Source organism: Giraffa tippelskirchi, chromosome 10 (assembly GCF_054371585.1).
Source record: "Giraffa tippelskirchi isolate mGirTip1 chromosome 10, T2T-mGirTip1v1.2.pri, whole genome shotgun sequence".
Classification (NCBI taxonomy): domain Eukaryota; kingdom Metazoa; phylum Chordata; class Mammalia; order Artiodactyla; family Giraffidae; genus Giraffa; species Giraffa tippelskirchi.
Genome location: NC_137284.1, coordinates 119,446,489 through 119,468,936, shown reverse-complemented (window position 1 = coordinate 119,468,936; position 22,448 = coordinate 119,446,489). Strand labels below are relative to the sequence as shown.

Here is a 22,448-nt window from a genome sequence, read left to right as displayed (position 1 = left end):
ATGGATATCAAGGAACTGGAGACAGCAAGTTTAGATAATTCTTTAACTGATACCAAAGTTTTAAAAAGTAGAGGTTGAAGATATATTTATTCTAATTGTCACATGTTATTTCATACAGTCCTATGTCCCTACATACTACACCAGATAGAAAAACCTACTTTTGAAAGCAGTATTATGGTTTCAAAAGCAGTTCTGTAATGAGTTTGGGAAGAAAGCTGAAATCCAGAAATATCAACCTGAAAAAAAAAAGGAAAAAAGATTGCCTTTAACATAAGAACGACAGCTATACAATTCTGTTTTGAAAAGTTTCACTCATTCAAGCTATAAATAATTTCTCAATCTATACTCTTCTGGTAATTTAATAATTTGAAATGAGGGAAACTGATATTTTAAGATCACTGTAATTATTCTTTTAATATCACAATCATTAATGAGAAACTAGTACAGATAAAACAACTTATACTAATAAAGATAATCTCATGAAATAGGAAAGTAATGCTGTGTAATTTAGTAGTACATAGAAAATCCTAAGGAATTCAACCTGACAAATATGGCCAAACTTTCATCTGATACAGTAAATGTTGCCATTTCCATTTCCATCTCCGTATTATAAATGAATTTGACTCCTCTATCTAAACAGATTTAGTGGATTAATATATGCTACTACTTTATCTTTAAATGTTATTATAAAAATGTCTAGGAAAACTAAATTCATTGATTCTCACATTCTTTTAAGCATTACATTGATAGGCATATGACTTACAACAAAAAGCAGTTGTTTAGTTCTTTCTATATGCTTGAGGAATTTGTGGCCCATTCCTTTGTTCATATGTGCTCCTTCTATTAAACCAGGAAGATCAGCTACTGATATCTAATACAAAATTAAATGGTTTAATAATAAAAAATGAAAACCACAAATCTAATTACATCCAACAATGTTCATAATTCAATTATAAAGTTTCTAATTTGTGATTACCACTGAATTACTGCATCTCTAATAAAGCCAAGATATTTTGATAACAAAATAAATATATTAGGAATCAAAATTCTTCGCTATCAGAAATTAAGAGTCCCATTTTTACTTTAACAATCTAAGAATTCTAGGGCTTAGCTTAACATTTATTAATGTAAATTCTCTTTAGAATTCCATAAATTATACTGTTCAATATGAACTTTTCAAAGAATTTCAAGTTTTTAAATTCTCAAAAGTAAACAAGGATATTAAATCAGCAGACACTGACTTAGGATGTAAGCACTGTCTATTCTATCTGTAAATGGTTGTTTAGTACCACTGTTCTTTACCGTTCATATTCTACCAGGATTTAACCATTCTTAAAAAGTAAAGGAAACAGTATTCCTATACTCTATTTAGGACTATTAACCATTATTAGAGTCATAAACCATTATTCAACACTTGTGGTTTTCAAACCTCACTGTATATCATAATCATCTAAGGAATTGCTATAAACTACAGATCCTCAAGCCCTATCCCCAGGGATTTGGTTTCAAATCACTGGGGCCCAAGCTTGATTTATCATTGTTGTTCTTAAGCTAGTCAGATGATTCTGATGTACAGTAATGGATGAAAAATACTGCTCTACACACACTGCTTGTGTGGTTAAAATTTTCAGTTTTAAAGAAAGTTGTAGCTATGTGACAAAGCAAAGTACATATAGAGGTCTCATGTTCTGAAATTTTCTTCAGAGGTTTTTTTCTTGATGTCCCTTAAAAATTACCAATAATGTTCTCTAAATTCATATTATCCTGCACTTATAATTTTACTTATTATTTAATATTCTATGTAATTGTTAAAGCTTTAAAAAATTTTTTTACTGTTATACCACTATTATTAATGAATATACATCTTTGATATCTTTTGAATTATGTCATTGGATTATACGGAGAAGGCAATGGCAACCCACTCCAGTATTCTTGCCTGGAAAATCCCATGGACGGAGGAGCCTGGTGGGCTGCAGTCCATGGGGTCGCGAAGAGTCGGACACAACTGAGCAACTTCACTTTCACTTTTCACTTTCATGCATTGGAGAAGGAAATGGCAACCCACTCCAGTGTTCTTGCCTGGAGAATCCCAGGGATGATGGAGCCTGGTAGGCTGCCGTCTGTGGGGTCGCACAGAGTCGGACATGACTGAAGCGACTTAGCAGCAGCAGCAGCATGGGATTATATGAAACTACACTGATACATCATCACTTCAAGTCCATATTTTACATTAGGGTTCATCATCTAGGTTTTATACTTTCTATGGGTTTTGACAAATTTATGACATGTATCTACCATTACAATATCATACAGAATAGTTTCACTGCCCTTAAAAATCCTCTGTATGCTGCCTACTCAACCTTTCTACCTATTCAACCTTTCTTTCCTCCCAATCCTTGGTAACCATTGATCTTCTCTATTTCCACAGTTTTGCCTTTTGTCCAGAACATCATATAGTTGAAATCATACAGGATGTAGCTTTTACAGACTGGCTTCTTTCACTTAGTAACAAGCACTGGAGGTTCCTCTGTGTCCTTTCATGGCTTGATGGTTTATTTATTTTTAGTGCTGAATGACATTCAATTTTCAATATGTACACAGCTTATTTATCCATTTATCTATTGAAGGACATCTTGGTTGCCTCCAAGTTTTGGCAGTTATGAACAAAGCAGCTATAAACATGTGTGTGTGGGCTTTTGAGTGGATGTAAGTTTTCAATTAATCTGGGTAAACACTAAGGAATGCAGCTGCTGATCATACATTACATATTTTTTAATTTTTATTATTTTCCATTTTTTGTTTTTATTCTAATTACTCAAAAAAAAAACCACTATAGTTCTTCCTTACCAAGGAAAAATAAATTTTAATAGCTAGTTAAGACCAAAATCCCATTCAATTAAAAAAAATTTTTTTAAACAGTAAAGTGGGATAAAATTACATCCATGAATTTTAGAATATGTTTTTAGGAAATGAATATCAATAATCAAGTATAGCAATAAAATATGGAATTGCAATGAGAACAAACAGATCAAGGAGACTAAGATACAATCAATGTTATAATTACAAACTGTATCCAAACTTTGGAAGAATTATTTTTATACAATATTTTACTCTGATAGTGCTCAGCAGAATTGATTTGATCATGACTTCAACTATCAAAAACAAAATCCTGCTACTTTTTCCAACACCACAGAAACTGTCAAATATTATAAAGTCTAAGCAATAAGGCATGTACTTTCATTTCTAACCAAGATTCTTATTTTAAAAATAGCCACCTACGGGACTTCTCTGGTGGTCCAGTGATTAAGACTCTGCGCTCCCAGTGCAGGGGGCCCAGGTTCAATCCTTGGTCAGGGGAACTAAATCCCATATTCTGCAACAAAGGATGCCAGAGCAGCCAAATAAACAAATAAATATTTTTAAAAGAATAAAAGTTAAAAAAAATACCCACCTGTTTAAAATCACTATACATAATTCTTCCAAGTTCAGGCTTTATTGTTGTAACTAAAAGAAAAAAAGTAAATTAAGGCTAGAATAAAGCATTGTACCCTCAAAACTATCCTAGTGTTATGTATAAAATAAATAGTATTTCCTTTCCGTGAACAACCTAATTCAGATTATGTTCTCATTCATTGAAATTAAAGGTATAATTATCTTGGAAAAGGACAAATATAGATTTTTATAATCTGCAATAGCATGCTGCTGCTGCTGCTGCTGCTAAGTTGCTTCAGTCGTGTCCGACTCTGTGTGACCCCACAGATGGAAGCCCACCAGGCTCCCCCATCCCTGGGATTATCCAGGCAAGAACACTGGAGTGGGTTGCCATTTCCTTCTCCAATGCATGAAAGTGAAAAGTGAAAGTGAAGTTGCCCAGTCGTGTCCGACTCTTCGCGACCCCATGGACTGCAGCCCATCACGCTGCTCCGTCCATGGGATTTTCCAGGCACCGGAGTGGGGTGCCATTGCCTTCTCCGCTGCAAAAGCATAGGTCTAATCTAATTAGTGGGCCTCAAAGTCCCTCTCAAACTTTAAGAGCATGGCAAAGGTGTTGAGGACAGGGGGCAGAATTTAGGTTTCTATCATTTGGGCTACATGTGAAATCTATTAGTCCTTTCTCATTCAATTATCCTCAAACTTCATCAATCCAACAGTAGCCTCCTTCCATGACTTTTTGCTTTTCTTCTTTCCTTCTCAAAGATCCCCTATTTTATAACAATAAATACTGGCCAAGAGATTTATAGCAGTTAGTACAAAATTAACTCTAGAATTGTTTGATTTTATTTTCCATGATTTTATTTTCAATAGTTTCCCTGATAGCTCGGTAAAGAATCTGCCTGCAATGCAGGAGACCTCGGTTTGATTCCTGGGTTGGGAAGATCCACTGTAGAAGGGATAGGCACCCACTCCAGTATTCTTGGGCTTCCTTTGTGGCTCAGCTGTAAAGAATCCTCTTGCGAAGCGGGAGCCCTGGGTTAGATTAGATCCCTGGGTTAGGAAGATCCCTTGGAGAAGGGAAAGGATACCCACTCCAGTATTCTGGCCTGGAAAGTTCCATGGACTGTATAGTCTACCAGGTCGAAAAGAGTTGGACACAACTGAGCGACTTTCACTTTCACTTTCCATGTTAATGTCATTCTGTGCCATTTTGTTTAATGAAGGTAGAGATCCTATTATATTCATTCACTTGCTTGCTAAGTCACTTTAGTCGTGTCCAACTCTTTGCGATGCTATGGAGTATAGTCCACCAGGCTCCTCTGTCTGGAGGACTCTCCAGGCAAGAATGCTGGAGTGGGTTGCCATGCCCGCCTCCAAGAGATCTTCCTGACACAGGGATCAAACCCACTTCTCCTGAGGCCTGTGCATTGCAGGCAGATTCTTTACAACTGAGTCACCCAGGAAGCCCATTCACTACTTTTAGTCTAAGCTTCCATTATACCTTATCTGCTACTGCAATAGCTAGTTCTACTAAGTTCTTTCCAGATCCACTTATGTCCCACGTTAATCCCTTTTGTACATTATATGCAAAGAGATATTTTTGAAAAGCAAATTAATCATTCTTATCCTTTGTTAAAAAGCTATCAATCAATCAATTCAATTCAGTCGCTCAGTCGTGTCTGCCTCTTTGCGACCCCATGAAGCGCAGCACGCCAGGCCTCCCTATCCATAACCAACTCCCAGAGTCCACCCAAACCCATGTCCATTGAGTCGGTGATGCCATCCAACCATCTCATCCTCTGTCGTCCCCTTCTCCTCCTGCCTTCAATCTTTCCCAGCATCAGGGTCTATAACCTCTTCTAAAGCTATAAAGATCAAATACAGCCTATATGGCCTATACTATAGATCTCCATCTAGCCTCAGCTTGTTTCCTTCATCCCCTTACAACATGTTCTTTAGACAAACAAATCTACGCCCTGCCACCAAGAAGCCTTTGTGTACACACTATTTCCTTTGACTAAAAAGACTCTGACCTCCATTGTCTGTCACCAATTAACTCATATTTACTGTTCCTATCTCAGCCCCACCATCACACTTCCCCAAAGAAATCAAAAGCAGTCACCTACACTCTTTCAAAACACTGTATTATACCCTCTTATATTCATTATTTACAGTATTCACTTCTGTTTACCAGTCTTTATAACTCCAGAACTTATTGTAGTTCCTGGAAATAAATACTTGCTTAATGAATAAAAGAACTGATCTCTGCCTTCCTAGTATTTATCACAGTGTTTGATAAAGAGTAGGTACTCATAAAATAATAACTAAACCAAACAAATGATTATGCAACAGAGAAATAAATGCGACAAAGTATCTAAGAAGTACAAGGAACTTTGCTGAGAGCTATAGAGGTTTCAAAGATTAATGGGAAATCCATATATTCTTGTCTGCCAAGAATTTTCAAACTAAGGCTACCCCAGTTATATTTTATTCATACTCAAAGAAAAATTAGTCTTTAAAATATACCTCCATACACTAAAAAAATTGTACTTACATGCATAATCTGCAATTGCAGGTTTTGCATGAGAAATCTTACTTAGCAAAGAGGATTTTCCAGCATTTGGGAATCTGAAACAAGAAAATAAATTCATATTAATACATCACAACAAATAACAGCATTTTTAATACTTATCTCTGAATTCCTAACATTTCAAAAAACAGACTTCTTGAATATTGCTGGAATTAAAAGCAGAATATAAATTTATAATAATCTTGAAATACTTGAGGAACAAAATATACTTATAAAAAAGGTAAAGATAAAAAGAAATTAAATAAAAATACCTGCAACTCACTATCTATAGCCAACAATGACAAAATATTTCTTGTACTGTTTTGTGGATTTTTTTTAAAAAAACATTTCATATGGACATTTCACTAGCAAAGTAATGAACATGATTTAGCTATCATCTAGCTTCAACAAATATTAATACAGTCTTAATAACTTTTTTAAAGTTGGTTTATTTAAATAAAAACCTAAATAAGGTCTGGGTATTACAACTGGTTGATGTATCTTTTAAATTTCTCTTAGTACAGGCTCCCTTTCAAACTTGTCTCTCCTTTGCAATTTTATTTTTAAAGAAACTGGGTCATTTGTCCTGTAGTTTCTCTTCCAGTCTGTTTTTTTCTGCTGACACATGATGCCCTTTAACATATTCCTATAAACTGGTAGATATCTGATTAGATTCAGCTTTGATTCCTTTTTTCACTAAAAGGCTATTTATAGTTGGTTGGCCTCCTTTTTAAACTGAATTATATAAGGTGAAAGTATTTCAAGGGTACACTGTAATTTACTTACCTAATTTCTTATTATTAGGCATTTAAGTGGTCTCAAATTTTTTTACTGTTATAAATAGCATTACAAAAAATGTGCATACAGCTAGAAAGACATACAGTAACATTAAGTCACTTTAACATTAAGTGGTGCAATTAACAGACATCTCTTTTGTTCTTTCTGCAAATTAGCACTAATTTCTTGTCAAACTTTTTTTTTTTTTAAAGTTTAAACACTGATGTGAATATCCTTGAACCTTTACATATACCTTTATTCCTTGAGGTAAATTTCTAGATAAGGAAATATTACATTAAAATATCTGGCTGTTTTAAAGGTTTTTATTTTATTGCTAAATATCCCTCAAGAAAAGCCCCCAATGGATGAAAGAAAGTACTAAGAATGGGGGCCACTTAAAAGGTAATTTGCTAAAATCATTCAGATATTTTCATTAAATTAATTCAACCAATGGGAATGTAAACTGTACAGTCACTATGAAAAACAGTATGGAGGTTCCTTAAAAAATTAAAAATAGAACTATCATATGATCCAGCAATTTCACTTCTGGGTATTTATCAAAAAAATCCCAAAACACTAACTTGAAAAGATATACGCACCACTATGTTCACTGCAGCACTATTTACAATAACCAAGATGTGATTGCAATCTAAGGTGTCCATTAATGGGTGAAAGCATACAGAAAATGTGTGTAGGGGGAGGGAGGAGTAAGATGGGTAAAGGGAGTGACAAAGTAAAGCATGCAATTGTAGGGAATTCACTGGCCATCCAGTGGTTAGAACTCTGTGCTTTTCAAGGCCAAGGGCCAGGGTTCAGTCCCTGGTTGGGGAACTATGATCCTACAAGCTGTGCGGCACAGCCAAAAAAAAAATCCAGTTGTAAAATAAGTAAGTCATGGAGATATAATGTGCAGCATGGTGATTATAATTAATAATCAGTACTATTTGGAAGTTGCTAAGAGAATAAATTTTAAAAATTCTCATCACAAGAAAAAAAATTTTTAACTACACATGGTGACAGATGCTAACTAGACTTACGGTGGTGATCAACATATACAAATGTCAAATCATTACACTATACACCTGAAACTAATGTTATATGTCAAGTGTATCTCAATTTAAAAAGTCATCCAACAAATATTGAGCATTGACTTCAGTCAGGCAATATACTAGGCATGAGAAATACAGCAACCAACAGGACAAATGTTATCCCTGTCTTCACAGCTTTCATTCAAATCATGATCTTTTCTCAAAACTGCCAAATTTTCATTTGGAATAATAGTGTAATATTCTACAAATATTAACTTGGAATCCTATAAAAAATTTTAAGCTGTTAATGAAGTTCTTTAAACAATCTTCTTTATTAAAATATTTCTATAATAAATTTAGAATAAAATTACACAAGATTGCTTGACTCATTTCCCCTGGAAAAACAGTATTTTCTTATATCCTTTTACACCTAGGCTCTTGTAACTTTTTGAAAAGCAAATTGCAATCATTTTTGCCATGACTGTCACTAGCTGGACTTGCTTATTTCTAATATCCTCATATTTTCATAACAATATTAAGCACAGAAAAAATGCAACTATTTCCAAAGAGATCAAAATATAAGAAGAAAAAGGAAGCTAATGATTGAAGAACCAATAACAGATTTTTCTTGAAAGTTACCTAATAAAGATTTTACAGGCTGAAGTCCAACCCATGCAAAGATCAGATTTAACCACAGCAGCACAAGTATACTAGTTACATGATAACTTGCTTTGAAGGCTCAGTTCATTTCTGAAGCTGGCTTAAAAGGTTAAGGGGTATCTGCTTATGCTGGTATTCACATTAGGTAACTTTTTAAGAATAGTTACCTAATTAAAAGCACTAGCATATATGTTAAACATTGTGCTCTAGAATCATGATGCTTGACATTAACTAATATGAAGTCCACTTCTGAAAAGCTTAGTCACTTCATTATACGTGGTCTCTAATAAGCCGACAATATATTATGATGATAATGATAGCAGCTACCATTCGCTCATTGAGCATTCATAAATCCAAGACATCTGTTATGCTGCAAATGCAATCTTACTCAGCAATAACATTTTTAATGCAGGAACTACTGCCATCCTCTATTAAAGAGAAAACAAAGGCTTAGAGATATTGTATTCAAGACCATCCAGCTGGCCTTCAGAAGATTTGAGATTCTAACACAAACAGTCTTACTTGAGTCTCCCATCACCACCCTACTTGTATTCACTACTCAACCTTGGTGTGTTCTTCTTAGGCTGTAAGGATATCTCTATGGAAATTGAAACATATTTTTCCAGAAAATGAGAAAGTGAATGGCTGGATTCTCAGTCTTACCACAAAATCCTATCCAGTCCATAAAGTTCCTAAAAATATATATTGGGTTGGTCAAAAAGTTCTTTCATAACATAACATCTTATGGAAAAACCCAAACAAACTTTTTGCCCAACCCAATAGTATGACAGAACCTATGACTGATTACCCTCATAACTATGTTTTATTGAAAAAATTAAACGTGAATAGCAAGCTTTAATGCCAAGATCTCATCTTTTTCTGTTACAACTTCAGCAGGTATGAGGCCTCTGTGGACTCTAAGCCCCTGCTGGTAAGATTTAGACAGGCATGGAAAGAGGTGAGGAGTTCAGAGTGAAGAGTGTGATAAAGCAGCAGTGAGATATGAGAAGAGGAAGATGAAAAGAGGTGAGAAGCTATGGAAAGGCAAGGAATGGAAGTGGCAGTTGTAGTAAGCAGCAGCTTCTGCTCCCTTTTCCTTAGGCCTCCCATCTGACTGTTGTGGAATGCTGCAGGGGAGCTTGGGAGGGGAGGACAGAGGGAGAGGAGACACGCAAAGCTGAGCATTTCCCTTCCTTTATCTACCTCTACCTTGCTATCTATCTCCCTCCAGCTGGTGCCAGCACAGCAAACCCGACAGCTAAATAGCACTGTTTGATGAAGGTGGGGGCTGGTGAAAGAGACCAACACTGTAAGGTCTGCAGTATTGAGAATGGACAGTTCCTTAACAGAGAGTGAAGGACAGGGGAATGGTCATTACAAGATCCAACGTGGTGCTCAACAGTGTGTAAAGCTAATGGCTGAGATCATCTGTGCCAGTCTTTAGCCATCTGATTGATGATACTTCAATACTTCTATTAAAACTTGTAAGAATATCTTAGTCATTTTCCCCCTACTCTTTATTTCTTTCTATATACTTTTTAAGATGTGGTTTGTTTGGATTTCTAATTTTATTCCTAATATCTGGTAACATTCTTTTACCCTCTTATACTACTGCATTTGATTGATTTTTCTGCAAAAAGATAGGACACTGAAAGATGAACTCCCCAGGTCGGTAGGTGCCCAATATGCTCCTGGAGATTAGTGCTAGTGCTAAGTCACTTCAGTCCTGTCCGACTCTTTGTGACCCCTTGGACTGCAGCCCGCCAGGCTCCTCTGTCCATGGGATTCTCCAGGCAAGAATACTGGAGTGGGTTGCCATTTCCTTCTGCAGGGGATCTTCCCAACCCAGGGATCGAACCTGTGTCTCTTTTGTCTCCTGCATTGGCAGGCAGGTTCTTTACCACTAGCACCACCTGGGAAGCCCCTTGGTAAAGCATCTGCCCACAATGCAGGAGACCTAGGTTCAATCCTTGGGTCAGGAAGATCCCCTGGAGAAGGAAATGGCAACCCACTTCAGTACTTCGGAAAATTCCATGGACTGAGGAGCCTGGCAGGCCACAGTCCATGGGGTCGCAAAGAGTGGAACACGACTGAGCGACTTCACTGGAGATTAGTGGAGAAATAACTCCAGAAAGAGTGAAGAGATAGAGCCAAAGCAAAAACAACAACCAGTTGTGGATGTGACCGGTGATGGAAGCAAGGTCCAATGCTGTAAAGAGAAATACTGCACAGGAACCTGGAATGTTAGATCCATGAATCAAGGTTAATTGGAAGTGGTCAAACAGGAGATGGCAAGAGTGAACGTCGATATTTTAGGAATCAGCAAACTAAAATGAATGGAAATGGGTGAATTTAACTCAGATGACCATTATATCTACTACTGTGGGCAAGAATCCCTTAGAAGAAATGGAGTAGCCATCATAGTAAACAAAAGAGTCCAGAATGCAGTACCTGGATGCAGTACCTGAATGACCTCTGTTCGTTTCCAAGGCAAACCATTCAATATCACAGTAATCCAAGTCTATGCCCCGACCAGTAATGCTGAAGAAGCTGAAGTTGAATGGTTCTATCAAGACCTACAAGACCTTCTAGAACCAACACCCAAAAAAGATGTCCTTTTCATTATAGGGGACTGGAATGCAAATGTAGGAAGCCAAGAAAAACACCTGGAGTAACAGGCAAATTTGGCCTTGGAGTACAGAATGAAGGAAGGCAAAGGTTGATAGAGTTTTGCAAAGAGAACACACTGGTCATAGCAAATACCCTTTTCCAACAACACAAGTGAAGACTCTACACATGGACATCACCAGATGGTCAACACTGAAATCAGATTGATTATATTCTTTGCAGCCAAAGGTGGAAAAACAGTCAGCAAAAACAGAACCGGGAGCTGACTGTGGCTCAGATCATGAACTCCTTATTGCCAAATTCAGACTTAAATTGAAGAAAGTAGGGGAAACCACTAGACTATTCAGGAATGACCTAAATCAAATCCATTACGATTATACACTGGAAGTGAGAAACAGATTTAAGGGACTAGATCTGATAGAGTGCCTGATGAACTATGGACAGAGATTCATGACATTGTACATGAGATAGTGATCAAGACCATCCCCAAGAAAAAGAAATGCAAATAAGCAAAATGGTTGTCTGAGGAGGCCTTACAAACAGCTGTGAAAAGAAGAGAAGTGAAAAGCAAAGGAGAAAAGGAAAGATATATCCATTTGAATGCAGAGTTCCAAAGAGTAGCAAGGAGAGATAAGAAAGCCCTCCTCAGTGATCTGAGCAAAGAAATAGAGGAAAACAATAAAATGGGAAAGACTAGAGATCTCTTCAAGAAAATTAGAGATAGCAAGGGAGCATTTCATGCAAAGATGGCCACAATAAAGGACAGAAATGGTATGCACCTAACAGAAGCAGAAGATATTAAGAAAAGGTGGCAAGAATACGCAGAAGAACGATACAAAAAAGATCTTCATGGCCCAGATAATCATGATGGTGTGATCACTCACCTAGAGCAAGACATCCTGGAATGTGAAGTCAAGTGGGCCTTAGGAAGCATCACTACGAACAAAGCTAGTGGAGGTGATGGAATTCCAGTTGAGCTATTTCAAATCCTAACAGATGATGCTGTGAAAGTGCTGCACTCAATATGCCAACAAATTTCGAATATGCAGCAGTGGCCATAGGACTGGCAAAGGTCAGTTTTCATTCCAATCCCAAAGAAAGGCAATGCCAAAGAATGCTTAAAGTACCACACAAATGCACTCATCTCACATGCTAGTAAAGTAATGCTCAAAATTCTCCAAGCCAGGCTTCAGCAATACCTCAGTGAACTGTGAACTACCAGATGTTCAAGCTGGTTTGTTTTAGAAAAGGCAGAGGAACCAGAGATCAAATTGCCAATATCTGCTGGATCATCAAAAAAGCAAGAGTGTTCCAGAAAAACATCTATTTCTGCTTTATTGACTATACCAAAGCCTTTGACTGTGTGGATCACAATAAACTCTGGAAAATTCTGAAAGAGATGGAAATACCAGACCACCTGACCTGCTTCCTAAGAAATCTGTATGCAGGTCAAGAAGAAACAATTAGAATTCAACTTGGAACAACAGATTGGTTCCAAACAGGAAAAGGAGTACATCAAGGCTGTATATTGTCACCCTGCTTATTTAACTTCTATGCAGAGTACATCACGAGAAACGCTAGGCTGGATGAAACAAGCTGGAATCAAGACTGCCAGGAGAAATATCAATAACCTCAGATATGCAGATGACACCACCCTTATGGCAGAAAGTGAAGAAGAACTAAAGAGCCTCTTGATGAAAGTGAAAGAGGGGAGTGAAAAAGGTGGCTTAAAGCTCAACATTCAGAAAACTAAGATCATGGCATCTGGTCCCGTCACTTCATGGCAAATAGATGGGGAAGCAGTGGAAACAGAGGCTGACTTTATTTTTGGGGGCTCCAAAATCACTGCAGATGGTGATTGCAGCCAAGAAATTAAAAGACACTTACTCCTTGGAAAAAAAGTTATGACCAAACTATACAGCATATTAAAAAGCAGAGACATTACTTTGCCAACAAAGGTCCATCTAGTCAAGGCTATGGTTTTTCCAGTAGTCACGTATGGATGTGAGAGTTGGACTATAAAGAGAGCTGAGTGCTATAGAATTGATGCTTTTGAACTGTGGTGTTGGAGAAGACTCTTGAGAGTCCCTTGGACTGCAAGGAGATCCAACCAGTCCATCCTAAAGGAAATCAGTCCTGAATATTCATCGGAAGGACTGATGTTGAAACCAAAAGTCCAATACTTTGGCCACCTGATGCGAAGAACTGACTCATCTGAAAAGACCCCGATGCTGGGAAAGATTGAAGGCGGGAGGATAAGGGGATGACAGAGGATTAGGTTGAATGGATGGCATCACCGACTCAATGGATATGAGTTTGAGTAAACTCCGAGAGTTGGTGATGGACAAGGAGGCCTGGTGTGCTGCAGTCCATGGGGTCACAAAGAGTTGGACACAACTGCGCAACTCAGCTGAACTGAACTTGACAAATGAATAGTAACTATGAAACTCTCTATGTTGGCAATATGAAAACTACTACATTTAGCGGCATATTCTTAAAGTACACAAACAACACACAAATTCCACAAATAAGAAATAATGCCGCCCCCACATTACCATTTATATTTATTTCCTATTCATGAACTATCTCTCAGGAAGTATAAAAATAAAAATATGAATGATACTTACCCCACCAGGCCTATATCAGCTATTAGTTTTAGATCAAGGTGAATCACTCTCTTCTGGCCTTTCAATGGTAAGAAATTTGTAAGTAATTTACCACCAAGACCTCCTTCAGCTACCAAAATTCTGTCTTTCTCTTTATTGAGTTCTCCTTAAAAAGAGAGATGAAGATATTTAAAGCAAAAGTTACTAAGTGGAGCTAATCACTAATGACACTCTTCTTTCAGAAACAGAAGCCAGCAAAGTCTAATTTACAAATCTAAAGCGCTTAACAACAGAATCAAGTTTCTATTAAAAGTCTGACCCTGGATAAACACCTTTGCTAGTGGATGGAAAAAGGCTAGTTATTTGTTTTAAAACCAAGTAAATATTCTTGTCTTTAAAATAATTTTAAATCTATTGGCTAATTCTGAACAACTTTTATATAATGATTTTAAAAGCTGTTTTACAAACTAGCAACTAAAATATTTAACGTTTTTAAAAAAAAATCCTGAAACTCAAGAGGTGCTATTCCTTACAGCTCTCAATTTTTGAAAATGTGCACATTTCTCACAATTTTATGGGCTTCCCAGGTGGTGCAAAGATAAAGAATCAGCTTGCCAGTGCAGGAGATGTTAAGAGACTTGGGTTAGATCCCTAGGTGGGGAAGATCCCCTGGAGAAGGAAATGGCAACCCACTCCAGTATTCTTGCCTGGGAAATTTCATGGAGAGAGGAGCCTGGCAGGCCACAGTCTATGGGGTTGCAAAGAGCTGGATACAACTAAGCAGAGCACAGATCATCATTCACAATCTAAGAAGCTACAGTACACTTACCTATAATTTTACCATTTTCATCAGTTACTGAAACACCCACAGGTACAGGAATTTCACAGTCTTTTCCTTTGGAGCCTTTCAGTGCACTAACTCTACAAAAAAATAAAGTTAAATTAACATAAAGAAAACCTGCCAGATTAAATGGTTGATGCTTTAAGCAAATTTAATGGTATACAAAGAAGATTAGCAACCAGTTCTTCTAATGCAGATGGTAAATGGTCAAATAATGAAGAAAAAATAAAATATTTATTTGCATTTTAGGCTATTATATCTCAATAAAAATATTAAGTGATAATTTAAGTACAAAGCTAACTACCAAAAGTCATTTTAACTCATAATAAACTAAAATAATGTATATTTGAAAGAAAGAGATCATTGCAACAACAAAAATAAACATGAAAAATCCATTGATGAATAACAAGGTATTTTTAAAAAATCCTCTCAAATGAGAGTACTTTAGTTACAGGAGGCTCATATGGCTATTCTTAAACTGCTTAAGAGAGGATAAAGTGGTATAAACTTCTAACTAGTAATTCTACTTCCGGGAATTTATCCTAAAAAAAAACATAAGTGAACAACCATGTAAACTATTATATGCACAAAGACATGTATTGCATTGTGATAGTAACAGTAAAAAAAAAAAATCAATAATTAAATAGATGAATGACAAAGTAATTTATGTTATTTCCAATACTATCAGACTATTCGGGCATTCTTAACAATTTTCTGGGATGCGAAAAAAGTTAAAAGAGAAGGTTACTAAATGTTGTACTCCTGTTTTTATATCCCCAAATATTAAATACATAGTTAATTACATTTGTGTAAACACACAGAAAAGTCTTAGAAAAGTCATGAAAAGGTTGATAATGGTTATTTCTGATTAGAAGAATTTTAAGTACTTGACCTTTTAAAAAATCTATTTATTCCTAGTTTCCCTGATTAGGTCAGAACTGCCATACTCATATTCATGTGCAGGCTCTCAATCATAACAATTGTCACAGTGATAATTTTCTATTGTTGATTTATTTGATAAATGTTTGCTCTCATACTAGACTACTGTTAGGTTCCAAGGCAGCAGGGAACACAACAGTTTAGATCATCATTTTATCCTAGACATCTAGTATAGTTAGTGGCACAAAGTAGATACCCAAGTAACATTAGTTGATTGAACTGGATTGACAAAAATGAATGAATTTGAAATATATTAAAGAAAGATTTAAATAGAACATCTCTCTTACTGGGATATGCTGCAATTTTTAAATGTAAAGACAAGACTCACTTTTCATTCTTATTTGTTACTGCTAGTGAATACTCTATTAAGTTACTTTATTAAAAACATTTACCACTTAAATTTCAAAATAATTTTGTAAACAGCTTTTTAAATAACTGAAATGGTATTTGATCATTTTCATAGTTAAGCAAGCATAAATCAATTTACTGGGATTAGATCTCATGATGAACAAAAGCAGTCTTTCAGTAGACATTATTAGATATCTGCAATTAAAATCTTACTCAGTTACCAACATTTTGGAAGTGGTGCTTGAACCAAGACTTGGAAGGGGAGGAGCATTTTTGCCGGATAATCAAGGCAGGAGAGTGAAAGAAAAAAAATACACACACACACAATTAGAAGGGAACTAGGTATTTGGTGAAATAAGTTATTTTGAGCATAAGCATAGCAGAAGTGGGGTGGAAGACACCGTAGGCCAGATCACAAAGAGCCCGATGTGCTATGTTAAAGAGTTTGAATATTCTCTCAGAGTGATGGGGAACACTGAAGGATTTTAAATAGGCAAGTCACATTAATAAATTTGATGCTATAGAAAAAGCGCTGGAGAGATAATTGGATAAAGAATGGATTGGAGGTGATGACTGAGACTGAAGACAGGAGACAATCTGGAGAATACCACAGGATTTTAGAAATGATAGAGCTCTGAATCTTTCTAGTCTCATCTTCCACTACATTCTGTGTTTTCTGCATACCAGCCACACTGGCCTGCTTTTAGTGTCTTTTATTATTAGTCTTCTATCTCTGGGTCTTCCACGTTGTTCATGTTGTTAGCTTTCCTGTAATGCTTTTTCCTCCCTTTCATCCAGTTGGCTCTTATTAATCTTTTAGATTTAAGTCTTTACATTCTGAAAATTGCAACACACAAGCACAGTTTTCTTAAATCTTTCTTAACATTTAATGTTATACACCATCTTTAGCTCACCACTGATCTAAACAGAATAAGTTTGGAATTGCAGCAACCTTACTTTTCAAAAGAAATAATAAAATGGTGAAAAATTTTACTTTAGGATGTAAACTGCAGGTTATTTCCCACCTGTAACATCAAGATAGTAAAACAACACTCTGATCTTTAAACTGATTAAATTCTAATATAGGGACCTCAAAATTTGCCCTAAAAAGACTATTCATAAAACAAAAATGCTCAAAAGAAATTTAAGGGGTTTCTCCAAGGATTTCTTTACAAGTTGAGGACACTGCTGGGTATCTGCGGCAGGAATATTTGCTGTTGTGGTTGCGGCAGGGAGTTCCTCACTCTGTGTTGCAGGGTGTTTAGCCTGTGTACCGGCTCTTATTCTTTGCTTACACCCATTCCCCAAGCAAGTGCCACATTCCATCCTCTACAATTGTGACAAATAAATACACCCAAACAGGGGCTTCCCTGGTGGCTCAGTGGTAAAGAATCTGCCTGCCAATGCAGGAGACATGGGTTCAATCCTTGGTCCAGAAAGATTCCCTATGCCACGGAGCAGCTGAGCCCATGCTCTACAACTACTGAGCCTGTGCTCTAGAGCCTGGGAACCACAACTACCGAGTCCGCACGTTACAGAGCTCATGCTCTGCAACAAGACAAGCAACTGCAATGAGAAGCCCGTGCACCTCAACTAGACAGTAGCCCCCACTCACTGCAACTAGAGAAAAGCCCATGCAGCAACCAAGGCCCAGCATAGCCATAAATAAATAAATATTTTTTAAAATATATATACATATATATACATATAACCAAACAGTTGATTGGGAAGGGAAAAGAAAAAGGGAACAGAAAGCCTAAGCTTTATACAAACACGTTCTAAAGAATAACAACAGAATAATAGGAAACACAGTCTGCATTTTGATGGAAGGTTTAAGAATTTTTTTCTTCATTTTCTTTACAATGAAAGAAAAAATCCTCATAGTTTAAGGTGAACATCATATGTCTCACAGAAAATAACAGACAATAACAAAAAAAGGAAAAGATCTTGCTTTCACAGAGAGAAAATCAAAACAGAGACAAAAGGAAAACATTCAAGAGATGTAGCAGCAAACAGTCTCTAAATCTTAAGCATTGCAGTCGGGTGGAGTTAACATTCTAGACAGTTTACTAAAAATATTGTCAAAGATAATCTCAGAAGAAAACAGTGGAGATTCAGATCATTTTCTGTTTCTATAACGGAGTGTGAAAGAATATAAACATTGGAAGAAAAGGACAAAACTTTAAAAATTTCAGAACCACCTTAATACTTATCTTTTACCTTAACTAGAGAAAAAAATTGTAGATTTTTGCTCAGTTACAAATTCAGGCTATTATTTACTTCAAAGTCCACATAAATGTTTATTTTTTAACTTTTTCTTCTTCTGGGAGGAATTAATTTCATAAAATCAAAGTCATTCAGTAAATACTTACCGACTGTTTGCTCCTTCTCCAGCCACAAACCGTTTCTGAGGATATTTATCCTTAAGTTGTTTTAAAGTCATTTTGTTATGGGCTACAACCCAGACGTCACCACCTTTTCCGCCTTCTCCACCTAAGCGAGGGTAGCCCATTCCACCACTTCCTCCTTTGGTGAAGAGTCTCAGGTTATCAATGAAGTTTCCATACTAATAAAGAGAGAAAAAGAACATTTGTATACCAGACTCGTGAGAGTCCCTTGGACTGCAAGATCCAACCAGTCCATCCTAAAGGAAATCAATCCTGAATATTCATTGGAAGGACCGATGCTGAAGCTGAAGCTCCAATACTTTGGCCATTTGATGCGAAGAAGTGACTCATCTGAAAAGACCCTGATGCTGGTAAAGATTGATGGCGGGAGAAGGGGACAACAGAGGATGAGATGGTTGGATGGCATCACCAACTCGATGGACATGAGTTTGAGTAAACTCCGGAAGTTGATGATGGACAGGGAGGCCTGGCGTGCTGCAGTCCATGGGGTAGCAATGGGTTGGACACGACTGAGCAACTGAACTGAATTGAACTGATACCATAAGTGCTTACCAATTTTGAACTCCTTTCTAGTTCTTTGATGCCACTAAAACTCCTAAAAATATAAAAGGTGTTTCTGTATGTCACATTTACTGTTTTTGTTTACTCTACCTCCTGTCTGATCTCACTTTCCCATATTAACTCTATGTTTTTCATTATCAATTGTTGTCCTTCCTAACCTGAAGGTCTGCCATTGGCCCACTTTTCAATAGACTTTCTCCCCTTACTTTCTCAGTCTGTACTAGTAACTATCACCCAGGTGAGATATTCTCTATTCCAATGAGTTGGACATCTCCACCAGATGTAAGCTTAATAGTCTAAAGCAACTGAAACAAGATCTGTATCTTATACTTGAAATCCCTCAAATATATATCTTAGGTATTGAAAGGATAATAGTCACCTTTCATGTTATAAAACAAAATCAAACTTTTCCCTAGGTAAATTCTGTTCCTCCAAGGTTTTCTCCAATAATGAAACTAAAGCTTCTCTACTCATTGAGGTTACATATGGGAATCTTTATACCTGTTTCTCTCCCTGAAGCTCTACTATTTTTCCTTTAGGCACAACTACATGCCCTAGTATCGTGACCATTAACATTAGCTCCTAACTGGTCTTTCAGCATCTAGTCATTCCTTCAACATATATTCTGTCTCACTGCCAGAGCTATTTTTCTGAAAATTGATCTGATCTCTAAACGTATTTCTCCCTTACTCAAAAACCATTCATGGTTTTCTGTTTACAAAATAGTCTAAAATTCTCTGCTACAGTCAAAGCTTTTAACTTACCCTTCCAGTTTCATTTCCATTCACTCAACCCCTCCTATAGACTCCTCCTCTTTACTCTGTACTACACAATGTACTGTCACTTCTCCATGACATTCTGCTCATGCTGTTTCATCTATTTACAATGTCATTTTTTCTTTTCTATCATCAGTTCAGTTCAGTTCAGTCACTTAGTCATGTCCGATTCTTTGCAACCCCATGAATTGCAGCACGCCAGGGCTCCCTGTCCATCACCAACTCCCAGAGTCTACCCAAACCCATGTCCATCGAGTTGGTGATGCCATCCAGCCATCTCATCCTCTGTCATCCCCTTCTCCTCCTGTCCACAATCCTTCCCAGCATTAGGGTCTTTTCCAATGAGTCAACTCTTCGCATGAGGTGGCCAAAGTATTGGAGTTTCAGCTTCAACATCAGTCCTTCCAATGAATAAACCCATCCCAGTGTCCTGTTTTCTGATGTATTTCTTAATTTCTCAAATTAATATTTACCACTGGCTTAGCTGGGCACTCGGTAATTTTAATTATATATCTATTATTATATACATACATATATGTATATACATTGGGCAGTCATTTCAGTTGTGTCTGACTCTTTGTGACCCTATGGACTACAGCCCACCAGGCTCCTCTGTCCATGGGATTCACCAGGCAAGAATACTGGAGTAGGTTGCCATTAGGCCTCTAGAAATCCTACACTGCATCTAGGATTTATATCTGTTTCCCTCACTAAATCAAGAACTTCCTACTGGTCAGATCCTGTGTCTTAGCCACCTGGACTATCAAAATTCCTTACAGAGTAATTTCTTAAATTCCCATCTTTTAGTCACTTAGTATATAGTTTTAAGTGCCATTAAAAAAAATACATTTGAATCGGTTCTACTGAGATGGATGAAACTGGAGCCCATTATACAGAGTGAAGTAAGCCAGAAAGAAAAACAACAATACAGTATACTAATGCATATATATGGAATTTGAAAGATGGTAACGATAACCCTATATGCGAGACAGAATAAGAGACACAGATGCATAGAACAATTTTATGGACTCTGGGGGAGAAGGTGAGGCTGGGATGTTCTGGGAGAATAGCATTGAAACATGTATATTATCATATGTGAAACAGAACACCATTCCATGTTCGATGCATGAGACAAGGGCTCAGGGCCGGGGCAATGGGATGACCCAGAGGGATGGGATGGGGAGGGAGGTGGGTGGGGGGTCCAGGAAAGGGAACACATGTAAACCCATGGCTGATTCCTGTCAATGTATGGCAAAAACTATTACAATATTGTAAAGTAATTAGCCCCCAACTAAAATAAATAAATTTATTAAAAAAAAAAAAATCTGGGGACTTTTTTCAAAAATACATACACTTCACTGACCATTCTGATATACTTTGGAGAAGGGGATGAGACTAGGGTAAACCAGCACATTTATCAAAAGCTCCTTTGGTGATACTGCTAAATCTCAGTCTAGACTTGAGACTGCAGTGAAAGTTACACAACAAAGATTCAAAGAACAGGTTTTCATTTGAATATGGAAATATAGTCATGAAACAGTAATAGTAAGGGTGGAAGGAATATATAAAACAACTTAAGAGCGAGCCAGAGCATTTTTCTCTGAGAGCTTAAGAATTTACTCTTTGGTCAGTAGGGCTAGATCAGAAATGCATCACAGGTAAGTGAAGAGGTAAATTTCCCTTGCAAAAAGAACACATGGACTGGCAGTGACTGCTATGGCAGTAGTTACACAAGTAGTCTTTAATAATATAACCAGCAAAAAATGTAGTCGTTCTTATTTTTTTTTTAAGGCTTTTAGTTACCCTATATGCCCAAGTACTATGCTTCACAAGTCTCTCTTCTGACCACCTATTTTCTGGAAAACAGGTGAATGAGGTAAAATGTCACTAATGACGATTTTTACTAACCATGCCTTTCCCCCGACAAAAATAAAACTCTTGTTTTTACAGTCCCTTTCAATATGTGACATTTTTTTACTGCTCTAGCTTTATCAAAGATTTAGAACTCAAACTTAAAAGGAATATCCCAATCTCGTCCTTAGTAATAAAGTAACGATCAAACTATGATGCCAGTAGGTTTCAAAATACATTGCTAGTAAGGATCTCAGAATGGTTTTTAAATCTGAAAGCAACTGCGAATTGTTTACAAAAACGATTCTAAAACCCACACTGCACAAAAAGTTTCTCGCAAGGCAAGTCAGTTACCTATTCTCGTTTACCGATAAAAATCGTCTTTACAAAGGCAGTAATAACAATGCACTCAAAGAAAAAATATGTAAAAACAAGTTATGGATATTACTACTTAAAAGAAGGAAAATACATATTTGAGTCAAAAGAAAATGTCAAACCTACACTCCACCTATACCATATCGCGTGCCTAAACGGCAAGCAAGTATCCCAGCCCTCCATCTCACGTGCACACTACCCCCTGAAAAATCTCAAACCCTGTTCCAAACCTTCCTAACAAAGATCGGTGATCACGCCCTTCTCATTACAGGCCAAGCCCGAGTTCTCCAGAGGCGAAAAGGACTAAGAAAAAAAGCAAGAAGGCGAAAAGGACTAAGAAAAAAAGCAAGAAAGAGGCCCCCAGGAAGAAATACGTGAGGAAGGAGGAAAGCGAAAAACCTGCACCCTCAGGTGGGGTTAGAGGCACTTGGCCTCGCACATCAGGCTGAGGGGGGTACTAGTCACGGACCTTTCTGAACAACACGCAACTGCAGCGGACCATGCCTGCGAAGGGCGAGTACTCCCTCCCGCGGAAGCTGTAAGCCCAGAAGTACGGCGCTGCCTTTTTACGTCACCGCCGACCACCGCAGCTATTTTGTGTTCGCACGCTTTCCCCCCGCCCCCTCGCGCCTGACGGCCGTTCACG

General features: G+C 37.2%; 1 protein-coding gene and 1 long non-coding RNA gene across 10 annotated transcripts in view; one reads left to right on the top strand and one right to left on the bottom strand.

Moving 5' to 3' along the window:
• LOC145523537 (uncharacterized) overlaps positions 1-22,213 on the top strand; it is a 39,181-nt gene extending 16,968 nt beyond the window's left edge. The window contains exon 3 of the long non-coding RNA XR_014066688.1: positions 22,074-22,213. This is a non-coding gene — a long non-coding RNA (uncharacterized LOC145523537). The remainder of the gene's footprint in view (positions 1-22,073) is intronic.
• Positions 1-22,356, bottom strand: part of GTPBP10 (GTP binding protein 10) — a 32,167-nt gene extending 9,811 nt beyond the window's left edge. For 4 of the 9 annotated variants that reach the window (XR_014066685.1, XM_081534011.1, XM_081534013.1 and 1 more), the window contains exons 1-8: positions 22,272-22,356; positions 18,204-18,397; positions 14,533-14,624; positions 13,725-13,869; positions 5,990-6,063; positions 3,452-3,504; positions 764-871; positions 159-236 (exon numbers count right to left, since the gene is read on the bottom strand). Coding sequence is in view for 7 of the 9 variants with exons in the window: in XM_081534011.1 (XP_081390137.1) it covers positions 159-236; positions 764-871; positions 3,452-3,504; positions 5,990-6,063; positions 13,725-13,869; positions 14,533-14,624; positions 18,204-18,397; positions 22,272-22,304 (777 nt within the window). In the remaining 2 variants the exon portion in view is untranslated. The remainder of the gene's footprint in view (positions 1-158; positions 237-763; positions 872-3,451; positions 3,505-5,989; positions 6,064-13,724; positions 13,870-14,532; positions 14,625-18,203; positions 18,398-22,271) is intronic. The other 5 variants (XR_014066686.1, XM_081534014.1, XM_081534012.1 and 2 more) reach the window with 3 other exon arrangements.
• Between the last annotated feature and the right edge of the window lie 92 nt (positions 22,357-22,448).